The sequence below is a fragment of the Pelophylax lessonae genome, assembly GCF_965119305.1.
Source record: "Pelophylax lessonae genome assembly, chromosome: 1".
Lineage (NCBI taxonomy): Eukaryota > Metazoa > Chordata > Amphibia > Anura > Ranidae > Pelophylax > Pelophylax lessonae.
In genome coordinates this window covers 142496671-142510370 of record NC_138768.1, presented here as the reverse complement: position 1 = coordinate 142510370, position 13700 = coordinate 142496671, and the positions used below count along the sequence as shown (strand labels likewise).

Sequence of the window (13700 nt, the reverse complement as noted above, 5' to 3'; positions counted from 1 at the left end):
AATAGATTTTTGTTTTTAGGTTTGTTATGCTTTTAATTAAATGAAATCCTTACACTTTTGCCAAATTGTGTAGGGGTCGACTTATTTTATGGGTCTATATCTAAACAATGGGTATTATCAGCTAGAGACCTATAAAAATCAAGGAAGAGCGAATTCCAGCTGTATTTAACATGAAACACTGATTTCGGTATCTTCAGAGAATAATGACCATTTCTTCAGCACATATACATCATGATGTTGGCCTCTTCAGCTTGTTGCAAGGTATATTTAGTTAAGATGCTTGGCATCTACGAATTCCCGTAGATCCTCAGAATTCTGAATATTCCAGGCTGCTTGAAATGTCTTCATTTTCTTTCTGACAAAACACAACATACAAAAGGAAGGCTTAAAATATATTATGCCCATTGAAGATAGGATGACTTCTGATTGTTTGAGAAAGATATTAGCTTAAAAACAAAACATTCAAGTGAATACAGATCAAACTCTCTGCTCTTCCACCCTGGATTTTCAGCCATTTATGTCGTTTCGGACCCAAAGGCAACTCGCTAATGAACAATGTAAACTTAAAGCCTAGTACACACAGGCCAAATGTCAGGCAACATCAACAGGTTCAATAAAAACTGGCTGACATCGGACCTAAGTGTATGGCAGCCAGTCCGACAGAAGCCGACCGCTCGGCTAGATTCTATCGGATGAGCATGCTGGAAAACCAGCAGCCCATTGGCTCCCGATCAGCACTCTCAGCCAATGGGGGGCTGTTCCCCTGTCAGAACACAATAGAACAGCAGGGGAGATTGCTGTACTAACATGGGGTTGTTAGTACAGCGGCTTGAGATCAGAGCTGTCAGTTTTTTTTTTTTGTTCAACCCAGTGGGTGTGCACTAGGCTTTAAAAGGTAAACTGTGATGACAAAAAAAGGGAACTGCCTTTGCTTATATGTTTTTAAAATTGAAGGCTCCTAGAGTATCATCTTTATCATTGTTATAAGTCACTGTCCAGGAATAAACATATAGCACAGGATTTCAGACTTTTAAGCCTTTACCAGCTGCAGACAGCAGTATAGTATCTATACAAGAAACAATGGAGTTTATTTACTAAAGGCAAATCATCTGTGCATTACAAATGTACTTGGAAGAGCAGTCGCTATAGATCTGAGTGGCATATGCAAGGAAAATAAAAAACAGCATTTTTACTTGCACATGATTGGATGATAGATATCAGTAGAGCTTCTCCTCATTTTAGAGTTTCCCATTAGATCTACAGTGACTGTACTTCCAAGTGCACTTGTAGTGCACATTGGATTTGCCTTTAGTAAATAAACCCCAATGTGTTCCCTAGTGAAAAACTCTCAGCTGCTTCTGTCCTTTTCCCATTAGACTTTTATTGCATCCATCCAGGTAAAATATGGTATCGCGAATGATCATTGAGGCGATAATATCAGATGCGAACTATCTCACAACTTGACCACTATTAACTGCCTGCCTCCAGGACGCTTTCTTAACCGCTTCTGGACCGCCACACGCCTATATACTGCGGAAGGGTGGCCCGTCAGCGCGAAATTATGTACCTTTTTTTCTTTGGGGTCTGGGGCACGCATGCGCGCCGCCCTGTGACCTGCTCATGCTGTGGTTGGGCACATTGGAAGCCAATCATCGGGTCCGGCAGACCAGATGTTCACCGGCACCCAGCGATCGTTTCCGAGAGAGGCAGAAAAATCAAGGCAGATCGCTGTTCTGTTAGAGGGGAAGATAAAGATCTTGTGTTTCTGCTTCTTCCCCCAGTCAAATCCTCCCCTACACAGTTAGCAAGCACTCCCAGGGAACACATTTAACCCTTTGATCGCCCCTAAAGTTAACCCCAGTGTCATTCGTACTATGACCGTGGATTTTTTTTTTAGCACTGATCACTGTATTGGTGTCACTGGTCCCCAAAAAGTGTCACTTTGTATCAGATACTGTAGGTCTGCCGAAATGTCACATTCCCGCAAAAAATCGCTGATTGTAGACTATAACTTTTGCGCAAACCAATCAACATACGCTTATTGGGATTTTTTTTTTACCAAAAACATGTAGCAGAATACATCTTGGCCTAAATTGACGAAGAAATTTTATTTTTTTTATTAGATCGGTTTTATAGCAGAAAGTAAAAAATATTGTTTTTTTTTAAATTGTCTTTTTTTTGTTTTGTTCATAGCACAAAAAATAAAAACCGTAGAGGTGATTAAATAACACTAAAAGAAAGCTCTATTTGTGGGAAAAAATACATCAATTTATTTGGGTACAGCATTACATGACCACGCAATTGTCAGTTAAAGTAAAGCAGTGCCGTATCGCAAAAATTGGCATGGTCATGAAGGGGGGTAAACCTCCCGGGGCTGAAGTAGTTCATTTAATGAAATATCTCCCATCTTTGGTGGGACCAGCACACATCTCAAGTTTCAGCAAGAAAGAAGGAACCAATGAAAGCAGCTTCTGCTTGAACAATTGATGCAACAACTGACTGCAACAGACTGGGAATTTCTTACTTATGGAAGTTTAGGGTTGAGATTGCAGGGATAGTGTGAGGGTGACCTTCAGTTAGCGAATTCATCTCTGCTGTGAAAACAAGCAGTGCTGATGTCCCTGATGCCAACTGCATAAACTGAGCTAAGGGCTGGGACGACGCATAGGTCTGAGGCACAGCATGCTACAGAAGTGCAAGGGGTGCAACAATGTCCCCCGTCAGCCTTAATGTTGCAGTGAGGCTGACAGATGCTGTATATTACCCAAGGGGGAAAGTGGGCACAAGGAGTCGGTAAATGAAAGGGACAAGGAGGAAGAGCATAGGAAAGCTGCTCTTTTAGTAGGTTGAACAGATGAAGATTGTGACCTAAAGCAAGCTTAACAGTGGGAGAAATCACTGGCAGGGAGAAAATAATGTTTGGTTACTGTGCTGTATCCTCCCTGCTCTCTTTTCAGCTTAGCTGCTGTGGTTCTTAAAAAAACCTTTACAAGTGACCTGTTAGATTGGGAGCTTACCTTCTGCTCCTTTACCTCCCTCATTGGTGCCATAAACACATTGCAATACTCCTCCCCTAATTCAAATCGACTGTCAATGGTCTATTCTATCAAACCAGTATATAGGTATCCACATCGGGGAGTTATGAAGTATGTACAGCAGTTGAGGAGCCCAGATCATTTTGATTAAATTGACCCTACCCGTAACTGTAAGGGGAAGTTTACACCAGCTAGCACATTTAGCACGGAAGCGGAGGAGGGGTTTAAGATTCAGGGAGACATAATCTCTCGGGTCAGCGGAAACCACCACACCCAGATAACAGAAGGTGGAAACCACTTGTAGTTGAGAGGCAGCAGGCGGCATAGTAGGCGGAAGGGGATCCAGAGGGAGCAGAACTGATTTGTCCCAATTTATGGCAAAGCCAGAAAATGCGCCAAATCTAGTAATGAGGGACATGACTTCCTGCAGGGAGTCCCCAAGATCCCCCAGATACATTAAGGCATGATCTGCGTACAGGGAGATTTTATCTTCCCTGTCCCCACGGCGAAACCCCACTATAGAGGGGGAGTCTCTAATCATGATCGCCAGAGGCTCAAGCGCCAGAGCGAACAGCAGTGGGGAGAGGGGACATCCCTGTCTAGTCCCCCGGTGCAAAGAAAATGAGTCAGAGAGGGAGCCATTAATTCTGATGCGAGCCGTAGGCCCAGCATAAAGTAGCTTAACCCAGGAAATAAACCCAGAACCTAAGCCAAAGCGATCTAGCACCACCCAAAGATAACGCCTCTCGACGCTGTCAAAAGCCATGGCAGCGTCGAGGGAGAAGATAGCTCTGCCACCCGGATTATCAACTGGGATTTGAAGGTTTAAAAACAGTCTACGGAGGTTTAAGGATGTCGACCTGGCAGGGATAAATCCCGACTGGTCAACATGTACCAACTCAGAGACGACGGTCGCCAATCTATTAGCCAGAACTCTAGCCAACAGCTTGACGTCCGTATTAAGTAAGGATATTGGCCTATAAGAATCCGGGTGTACCGGGTCCTTACCAGGCTTAGGGATAACCACCACTATCGCCTCACGCATGGAATCAGGCAATGTATCCACCCTGTGAGCCTCATTCAGAGTAGTCAGCAAAGCAGGGAGGAGGGCATCCCCATAGGACTTATAAATTTCAGCAGGGAAACCGTCAGCTCCAGGTGACTTATTATTCGACATTTGAGAGGCCGCTAGAGACAACTCCTTAACAGTTAGGGGCCCTCCCAGTACCTGCCGCTGAGACCGTGAAATCTGAGGTATCTTACAGTTGGCCAAGAAGTCCCCCAGGGCCGCCTCAGTAGGGCAAACCCCAGAGGTCTCTAAAATAATCGGTGAACACCGAAGCAACTCGGTCGGATCCTGAATCAGCTCACCATCAGGCGCCTGAACAGCAGCAATATGGGAAACACCCTGCTGCGCCCTGGCAATGACAGCGAGCAAATGGCCAGTATTTTCTCCTTCATTAAAGTAACGTTGTTGGATGAAAAATCGTTTATTCTCCGCAGCATTAATAGAGACCTGCTGATAAAGGGCCTGGGCCTCCAGCCAACGCCGTTCATTAGCAGGATTAGGGTCAGTCACAAACGCCAATTCCGTCTCTCCGGCCCTAGCGAGGATATGATTCTCCCAATCCTTAGTCTTAGATTTAATGGCCGAAATTTGGGTAATGAGGATCCCCCTCAAATGCGCCTTCAACGTGTCCCACACCACCAGAGGCGTTGCCGAGTCCACATTTTGCAGAGGGAACTCGCGCAAGGCTGGAGAAACGGGGTCATCCGCAGGAAGAAGAGTGAGCCAAAAGGGGCTAACCTTCCACAGCCGGGAGCCCGAGGGAGGCAGTCCCCCCAATTGCACTATGAGGGGTGAATGATCAGAGATATTCCTAGGAGCATATTGAACAGCGTGAATCATAGAGCAAGCAAGAGTATTACCCAGACAAAAGTCAATGCGAGAAAGACCCTTATAGGAGGTTGAGTAACCGGAGTAACAACGCGCGTCAGGGTTCTTACTCCTCCACACATCCTGCAGGCCCAATTCTGACAAAAGGCGGGAAAAGGGGGTAGGGCCCGAGGCACTAGGGGAGCCCGTGCCCGGGCGGTACCTATCAAGACCCCTATCCAGCACATTGTTAAAGTCCCCTAACACCACCACAGGCACATTCGAGTAGGGGCTCATAAAATGGGCCAGGGCGTGAAGTACCTCAGGGGAGAAGGGTGGGGGTACATATATATTAGCCAACACACATTGAAAATAATACAGCTTACAAGAAAGAAAAATATATCTACCCTGGTCATCAATCTTAGAGGACAGCAACTGGAAGGGAGCGTTATCAGACAGTAGTATACTAACCCCCCTAGAATATGCGGAGTGGGTGAAGTGAAACTGAGTTCCGTAGCCGCGACGACGCAGCAACGGGAGAGTCGAAGCCTGCAGGTGGGTCTCCTGCAAGCATACTACAGCAAGGGTATACCTTTTCAAAGTAGAGAACATCGCCACCCGTTTAACACTATCACCCAGTCCGCGAACATTCCAGGAGACTAAAATACAGCAATTAGCCACAGCACCGGTAGACAGGCAAAGGAAATCAAGCACAAGGCAGTGGAGAGCAGTACAGCAAATATCAGGAAAAAGGGATAGGAAAAAGGGGCCTACCAAGCAACCCAAATATATGACCACATAGGCCCAGTCAATGTCAGAGACAGCACACGTTCAAAAATAAAAGACATAGTGGAATGCTCCTTGTCCAAAACGAGGTTCAAAGTAAGTGGCAGCAGCAAAAAGAACATAAACCAAGCGACGGCCAAGGGCTCACAACAGGTGAGGCAGGCAGCCAAAAAAGTATAGTACTGAGCGTAGAAAAACACAGTAGAAAACTTAAATGAAAAAAAAAAAAACGGTAAAAAAGGGGGGGATCACACCCCGCAGCAAACGTCCACATAGGACAGGAAGGGGATGGGGGCCCCAACGTCTCAACAGCAAGAAAATCAATTCTGTCTTGATCCGGAGGAACTCACAGGAACCACAGTCCCGAGCAAGGCAAAGAATCCAGTGGGATCCATCACTCGACACTCTCCGCCAAGAAACAGGGGTATATGCAGAAAATGTTCGAGCAATAAAGTGCAGACAAACTTCCTCCTAATATGAAGAGTCCAGGTGGACCTGGTATCATGCCGGCACAGCACTAGATCTTTCCAAGGTGGGCTCCACTCTGTCCAGCCAACTAGAAGCAGCAACCGGATTGTCAAAGAAGTGAGTCTCATGGTTAGCAACTACCCGCAGGCGGGCCGGATATAACATGGCATAGTTGACCGTGAATCTCCGCAAACGCTTTTTAACATCAGTGAACTTGGCTCTGTGTCTTTGTACATCTGCAGAAAAGTCCGGATAAAAGGAAATACAGGCATTATCCATCTTCATGAGGTCACCTTTAGTACGGGCAAGGAACAAACAGGCATCCCTATCTTTATAGTTCAAAAGCTTGAACAAAAAGGGGCGTGGGGGTTCGCCTGGGCGAGGTGGTTTAGAAGGAACTCTATGGGCCCTTTCAATGGCAAACATATGAGAGAATGCATCCCTGCCAAAAGAGTTCAGCAGCCAATTTTCCATAAAAGTGACAGGATCTTTGCCTTCAGCCTTTTCGAGGGATGCCCACTGCCCTAACATTGTTACGGCAAAGTCTATTCTCCATATCCTCCAAGTGGGAGGAATGGCCGTAGTAAGAAGCTGTATATGATGTACATCCCTCTGTAATGGCGCCAGGTCATCCTCCACATGTCCTAATCTATCTTCAATGGCAGCCGTGCGGTCCCGCAGCTTCTGCGTATCTTGCCGCAGCAGATTGACCTCCATCTTCACCCCCTTAAGCTGAGAAGTAAGAGCATGGATAGCCTTATTACTAGATGTAACTACAGTGAATATATCCCGCAGGGTGGGCTCGGGGGAGTCCTCAACTACTACACCCCGGTCTGGCTCAGGCCCAGTAAGGGTAGCGGTACTCACAGCATCCCAGCAAGAGATAGAGGCCACATCCACAGGCCAGGGGTCATCCGGCTCCGCAGGCAGGGTACCGGGATCGTCCGGAGCAGGGGGAGGCTTAGCAGGGGTCTATTTGGCAGAGAATTTAGCGAAGAGCTTCATCGCGGCCTCCCTGGCGGAGCGGGTCGGTCGGGCGCCATCTTGGAGAGCGGGATCCGAGGGCCCCCGGCGTGTCTTTACCCTTCCGAGACATCGCCCCAGCTTCGGCAACACACCGGCAGGTAGGTACTGGCAGCAGGAGATCGGGGAGGTAAGTGAGGAAGGCGGATGGCGTCGGATACTGCAGTATACAGGATGAATGTCAGGATCGATGGCGGAGAGAGCGCTCGGCACGTCCGTCTACATCAGCTGCAAGCCACGCCCCCGACTGTCAATGGTAGTTAATCTTAGAGCTGCCATTTTCTGCCCACTGCTTTCAGATACTGTTTGCATAGACATTCAGGCTTGGTTCACACCATCACATTTTGTATAGACACATTGATGCAGCACCATGCTACAGCCATGATCCTTGTATCACCTCTTGTTACCAAGGACGTATAGGTGCATCCTAAGATCGGGAAGTGGTAAAAATTGGATTTTTGACTTACCGTAAAATCCATTTCTTTGAGTTCATTGATGAACACTGCTCTCCAGTATTCTAAACCATTGGGTTATACTGCCCCCTACAGGAGGACACTAGGCAGAAAAAAAGGAACCTGGCAACGCCTATGGGCAGTCCTAGGTGTTATACTACCCCTCTCTGCTATAGGTCCTCAGTTTATGTAACATCAGTGTCAGAATACAACTCCATAGAAGGGTGGGTGCCGTGTCAGTCAATGAACTCAGAGAAATGCATTTTACGGTGTGTCAAAAATGCCATTTTCTCTTTCGTTTATTGACAGACACAGCTCTCTATTATTCAGAACCATTAAGACGTCCACAAGCAGTGCAAAACCATGAGGGGTGGGACAACAAAAAAATCCCAAGGCTAAACACAATAGCCAACCAGGTAAGCAGGAGCTCAACAAAAAACAACTGGAGCCCAACCTGAACAATACGCCCCCAAAGAGGGAACAGACCCTCTAAACAGCAGCCTATAAAACTTTGCGGCCACAGGAAGCATCCGCACATGCCAACACATCCACATTATAGAATGTAGTGAAAGTGTGCAACGACGACCAGGTAGCCGCCTTGCAAACCTGCGCCACGGACGCCTGATGACGGAAGGCCCAAGAAGTACTAAGCACCCGAGTAGAGTGCGGCGTTACAGGGAAAGGAGGAACCTGACCCCTGATTGAATAGGCCTGAGTCATCGTCTGTCTGTTCCATCTGGAAATGATCGCAGAAGAAGCGGACAGCCCTTTTCTAGGCCCGTCCGTAATCACAAACAGCCAGTCAGACCTCCAAAAAGACTCTGTGGTTGCCAAATACACCCAAATTGCCCTAATCACATCCAAAGCATACAAGGGAAATTCCTTAGGATGCTTGGGCCTGGGACATAGGAAAGGCAACACAATGTCTTCATTTAAATGAAAATCAGAGACATCCCTTAGGAAGGACATGGGCAAAGAACCACCTTATCTTTGTGGACCACCAAGTGGGGGTATGACAAGAGAACGCCGCAAGTTCCGACCCCCTGCAAGCGGAGGTGATAGCCACCAAAAAGGCCACCTTCTGAGACAGTGTAAGCTGGGGAATCTCTTGAATATATTTAAAGAGGCTTCTGGAGAACTGAAAGCATCAAGTTCTGATCCCAGGGCGGTAAAGGAGACTGCACCGGTGGAGTCACATGTCAAACCCATTTAACAAAGAAGTGCACCAGAGAATGGGTGGCCATGGGTTACTGAAAGAAAACCCCCAAGGCCGACCCCTGGCCCTTGATGGTACTCAAAGTAAATGGTAGATCTTCCTAGAGGTAGACTTTCTAGCCTTCAGCAGTGTCGAAATCACCGACCCAGGCAAACCTCTATCCTTAAGCACATGGCTTTCAACAGCCAAGCCGTCAAAGCCAGTGACTGTAAAGCAGGATGGAAGATTGGCCCTTGGGACAAGATCCTCCCTGAGAGGCAGTCTCCAAGGGATGTCAGTGACCAGCCGAACCAGGTCGGCGTAACAAGACCGGCAAGGACAGTCTGGGGCCACTACAATGACCGGAATCCCTTCTGCCTTGATTCTGCGCAAGAGTCACGGCAAAAGGTTGAGAGGAGGGAAGGTGTAGATCAGACAATACTGGCTCCACTGTGCCACCAGAGCATCTGTGGCATCCGCCAGAGGATCCTGTGACCTTGCCACAAACCTCGGTATCTTTCTGTTGAGTCGGGACGCCAACAGATCCACCTCGGGGGTGCCCCAGCGGAGACATATCTGATGAAACGTGTCCAGATAAAGGGACCGCTCCACCCTTTATCCAATGCCTGCTGACTGAGATAGTCTGCCTGCCAGTTTTCCACTCCTGAAATGTGTACAGCAGAGAGGACCGAAACGAAGTGCTCTTTCCACCGGAGAATGCCATCTACTTTCAGGGCTGCCAATACACTCTCTTTTTTCCACCCTTGTGATTGACATAAGCCACCGCCGTGGCATTGTCTGACTGAATCCGCACCGGAAGCTCCCGGAGTCGATTCGTCCAGTGATCCAGGCACAGCCTAATTGCCTGGAGTTCCAAGACATTGATCAGCAGTCTGGACTCTTTCAGTGTCCAAAAACCCTGAGCTAAGCTCAGACCCAGGACACCTCCCCACCTGGACAGACTGGCATTCGTGGTGACCACTGTCCAATACAAGGGGAGAAAGGATTTTCACCTGCCAAAGAGCGATACCACCAGACCAGAGACCCCTTGGTTCTGATTGTCCAGAGACTTTGGACACTTGTCCAATTTTACCAGGATCCCCCTGTGAAGGGACCTTGTATGGAACTGTGCAAAATGGAATTGCCTCTGAAGGTAGATACCATCAGGTCCAGCACAAGCAAAAAAGTCCGGAGGGATGACAATCTGCTGGACAGCAGGAGACGAATCGCAGCATGCAATTTCTGGAGTTTGTCCAGAGGAAGGAACACTCTGGCTAGAGCTGAACTCTGAGTAAGACCCAGATAATCCAATTTTCTGGATGAAATCAGAGCAGACTTCTGGTAATTTACAAGCCAACCAAACTTCTTCAGGGTCTGTATAGTGATCTCCACATTGTCCCTCAAGGCAGCAGCGGACCCTGCTCGCAAGAGGAGGTCATCCAGATAGCCCAGTTCCGCTGACGTGGCAACGCCAGAACCAGGGTCAACACTTTTGTGAAGTCCCGAGGTGAGGAGGCAAGACCAAAGGGTAATGCCACAAACTGAAAATGCTCTTCCCCTACAGCAAACCAGAGGAGGCGCTGGTGTGGGGCACATATTGGAATATGTAGGTAAGCATCCTTGATGTCAATAGAGGCAAGAAAATCCCCCTGATGTAGGGATGCCACCACTGTGTGAATGGACTCTATTCTGTACTTCTGCACACACACAAAGCAGTTCAGGGTCTTAAGGTCTAGAATCGGATGTACCTTGCCCTCTCTCTTTGGGACCATTAACAGGTTTGAATAAAAACCCAGAAACCGTTCCGAGGCCAGAACCGGGACAATCACACCCTGAAGCAACAGGTCTTGTACCACCTCAAAGGGAGCTTGCAATCGGTCCAGGGACAGACGTACACTGGAAGGGAAAAACCTTTAGAGGGCAAGAACGAAACAACATCTTTTAACTGAACAGTATCGCTTCGTGAACCCATTTGTAGTTTACCAAGGAGGTCCACGGGCCCGGAAACCAGTGAAGATGTCCCCCCACCCCAGTCACGGGTGAGGGCACACCTTCATGCTGAAGGAGCCTTGTCCGTGGGTCTAGAGAATTCTGCTCTGTTTTTTTTGAGGTTTTCAGCCCTTGTCAGTAGACCCTGAAGGGCGTAAAAACTTCTTGTGAGCCAAGAAAGATGGGCAACATCTGCGACAAGGTTCCTTACCCTTTCCAGCCTTTGGAAGAAAGGTACTCTTCCCCACTGTGAGACTCCTAATGATGACATCCAGGGTAGCCCCAAACAGGCAATCGCCCTGAAAAGGTTAGTCAGAGCTTTTTTAGAAGTCTGGTCCACAGACCAACACTTAATCCACAATATGGGCCTAAGCACAACTCCCAAAAGAGACAGCCGAAAATCAGGGGAGCCGCATCCAAGGAGGCAACACAGATAAACAGCAGCCCGTGGACCAACTGGTCCACCAGTTCAGCAAAGGCAGGGGAAAGCTTCTCACTCTCTAGGTGACGGTGAAAAGGTTTAGCCCACTCTGTCAGAGTTTGCGACACCAGAGCAATGGTGAAGACTGGCCTAAGCGCCGAACCAGCAACAGTGAACATATTGCGGGCCACAGCCTCCGCTTTTCTGTCAGACAGATCTTTAAAAGCTGGCGATTCCTCAACTGGAATCATGGTTGCTTTATTCAATCTGGAAACCAGGGGTCCACCACTGATGGAACAGTCCATTTCTTGAGGAGGGACTCCTCAAAAGGGCACCTCACCGCAAAACGTTTAGGAACCACAAAGGGAGGTTTTGACGCTCCCACTCTTTTGTGTCAAATCTGTCAAAATAGGAGGGATAAGGAAAAAATTTTGTCACACGAGACGGCTTGTAAGTGCCAAAGGAGACAGCCATCTCCGCTGCAGCTTCATTCTCCATTTTTAAAGTTTCACGCACTGATTGTATTCACCAGCGCCTTCTTGTGCGCAGCCACAGCTGCAGAGGAATCATCCCTATCCAATAGTTTAGGGAGCGTAGCCGCAGACCATGCAGGGTGGGCCACGTCCGCGGCAGCCAAGTCAGGGAAAAGGAGGAGCTCCCGTGGCCGATATCGCTGTCCAGAGGCTTTTCTGTCATGGCCGCCGCTCTATTAGCATGCCGGACAAATGAAAAATGGCCACTGGACTACACAAACATGGCTGCAGCCCATGGAAACACAAAGGCTACAACAAAATACCTGCCGCACGTGGCTCCAGGAGGGATATCTGGAGCCCAGGCTGTAATCACAAGGAAAAGGGGGACCGGGCAAAGGGTTCCCATAGCAGGCTGTAATCACAAGGAAAGGGAGGACCGGGCACAGGGTCCCCATAGAAGGCAGTTTCCCCCCCCCATCCCCTCAGCCGATAGCCCTGTTGCCAGCGGCGCACCCCCCCCGGCAGCACAGTACATAAGCCCCAGACACATCCCAAACCACCACACTACCCCAGATAGGAGGTGGGGGACCACCAACATAAAGGGGGTCTAATGGGAAGGAGGGGAACCCACAGGTCTGACCGTCCCAGAGAGGGACCCGCGTGCACCCCAAAACCATCCAGGGGGAGAGGAGAGACAGCAACTCATCATACCAGTAAACAAGCGGGCACTGCTCCAGACAGAACCTCCTTTCCATTGAAATGGGGGGGCTGTTGTCCAGGAAGAACACTGCGACTCAGGCCGAGACCCTGGACATGTGAGACCTTGCGTGGCATTTAACTCACAGACCAGTAGGGTTATGTTGTGGCCGACCTAGAGCGCTCACTGGCAGGACTAGAGTGACCACTGGATCTAGATTATCAAGCCCGTCGCCCAGTCGGGCAGTTGATTGTAGGTCCTCACTCCTGTCTAGGCAGAAAAAAAACTGAAGACCTATAACAGAAAGGGAGAGTTTACCACCTAGGACTTCCCATAGGCATAGCCAAGTTCTTTTTTCTGCCTAGTGTTCTACTCCTGTAGGGAGCAAAATAACCCAATGGTTTAGAATACTGGAGAGCTGTGTCTGTCAATGAACGAAATAGAAATTACATATTTAAATAAATAAAATCTTTTCTTGGTATAATTGTATAATTGTTTTCTAAAGCGGTTGATGGTATAAGATCACCTGTGATCTGCAACTTTGTAATGGTATGATTAAAGGCTAACTCCACATTTTGCAACATTTTACATGTTACACTCATACTTGGGGTGTAACATGTTCCAAATCAAAATCCACCCTAAGAAAACCCCCCTTTGACAGCATGCAGGGGTCCATTTTTTTCCGGCCGGCGATTCTCTTTTTTGTAAAAGTGACCAGAGTGGCTCTAAAGCCACCCAATTACTTTTGAAAATAGTGGAAGGGGGTTCCTCCATCTCCCCCCCCCCCCCACCACCACCTTTCCCAGGCTCTCCCATCCCACCGGGGAACCTGGGACCGATGCAACCATTTAATCTCCAGAACCTTTGCTTTTAAAAAAATGTATGTTTAGGGTTCTAAGTAATTCTCAAAATTTTAATTTGCTCTAAATCTGCTCTAGTCTAAGTAGTAAGCAAGTACTTTTACTCAAGTGGTTCATTACTTAAGTACTGTATGTCCGCTCATGAACTGATACATAGAGGAATCAGAAGCAGGTGGGAGAATATTAGTACAAACTCTAATGAAGCATAAGTACCAAGTGAAGCTGCAACCAGAGGACTTCATTTAGCGAGGGAATCATTTTAGTCTCCTCTGATTCCATTTAGATTGCTAGGTGTCACAGAAATTAAGAGCAAGTCCATCAAAGCAACTCATCAGTTATAAAATGTAACATCGACCTATATAACAACAAAACAATTATATAATACCCCTTTGAAACATTTTCTCACTTCAGTATTTAGATCAGCA

The 13700-nt window shown here is 47.8% G+C and overlaps 1 protein-coding gene across 1 annotated transcript in view; it reads right to left on the bottom strand.

Moving 5' to 3' along the window:
- Positions 1-208: 208 nt before the first annotated feature.
- The window catches only part of MSH3 (mutS homolog 3), a 429495-nt gene continuing 416003 nt past the window's right edge, over positions 209-13700 (bottom strand). The window contains 1 exon segment of the mRNA XM_082257605.1: positions 209-355. Coding sequence (XP_082113731.1) covers positions 268-355 — 88 coding nt within the window. The 3' untranslated portion in view covers positions 209-267.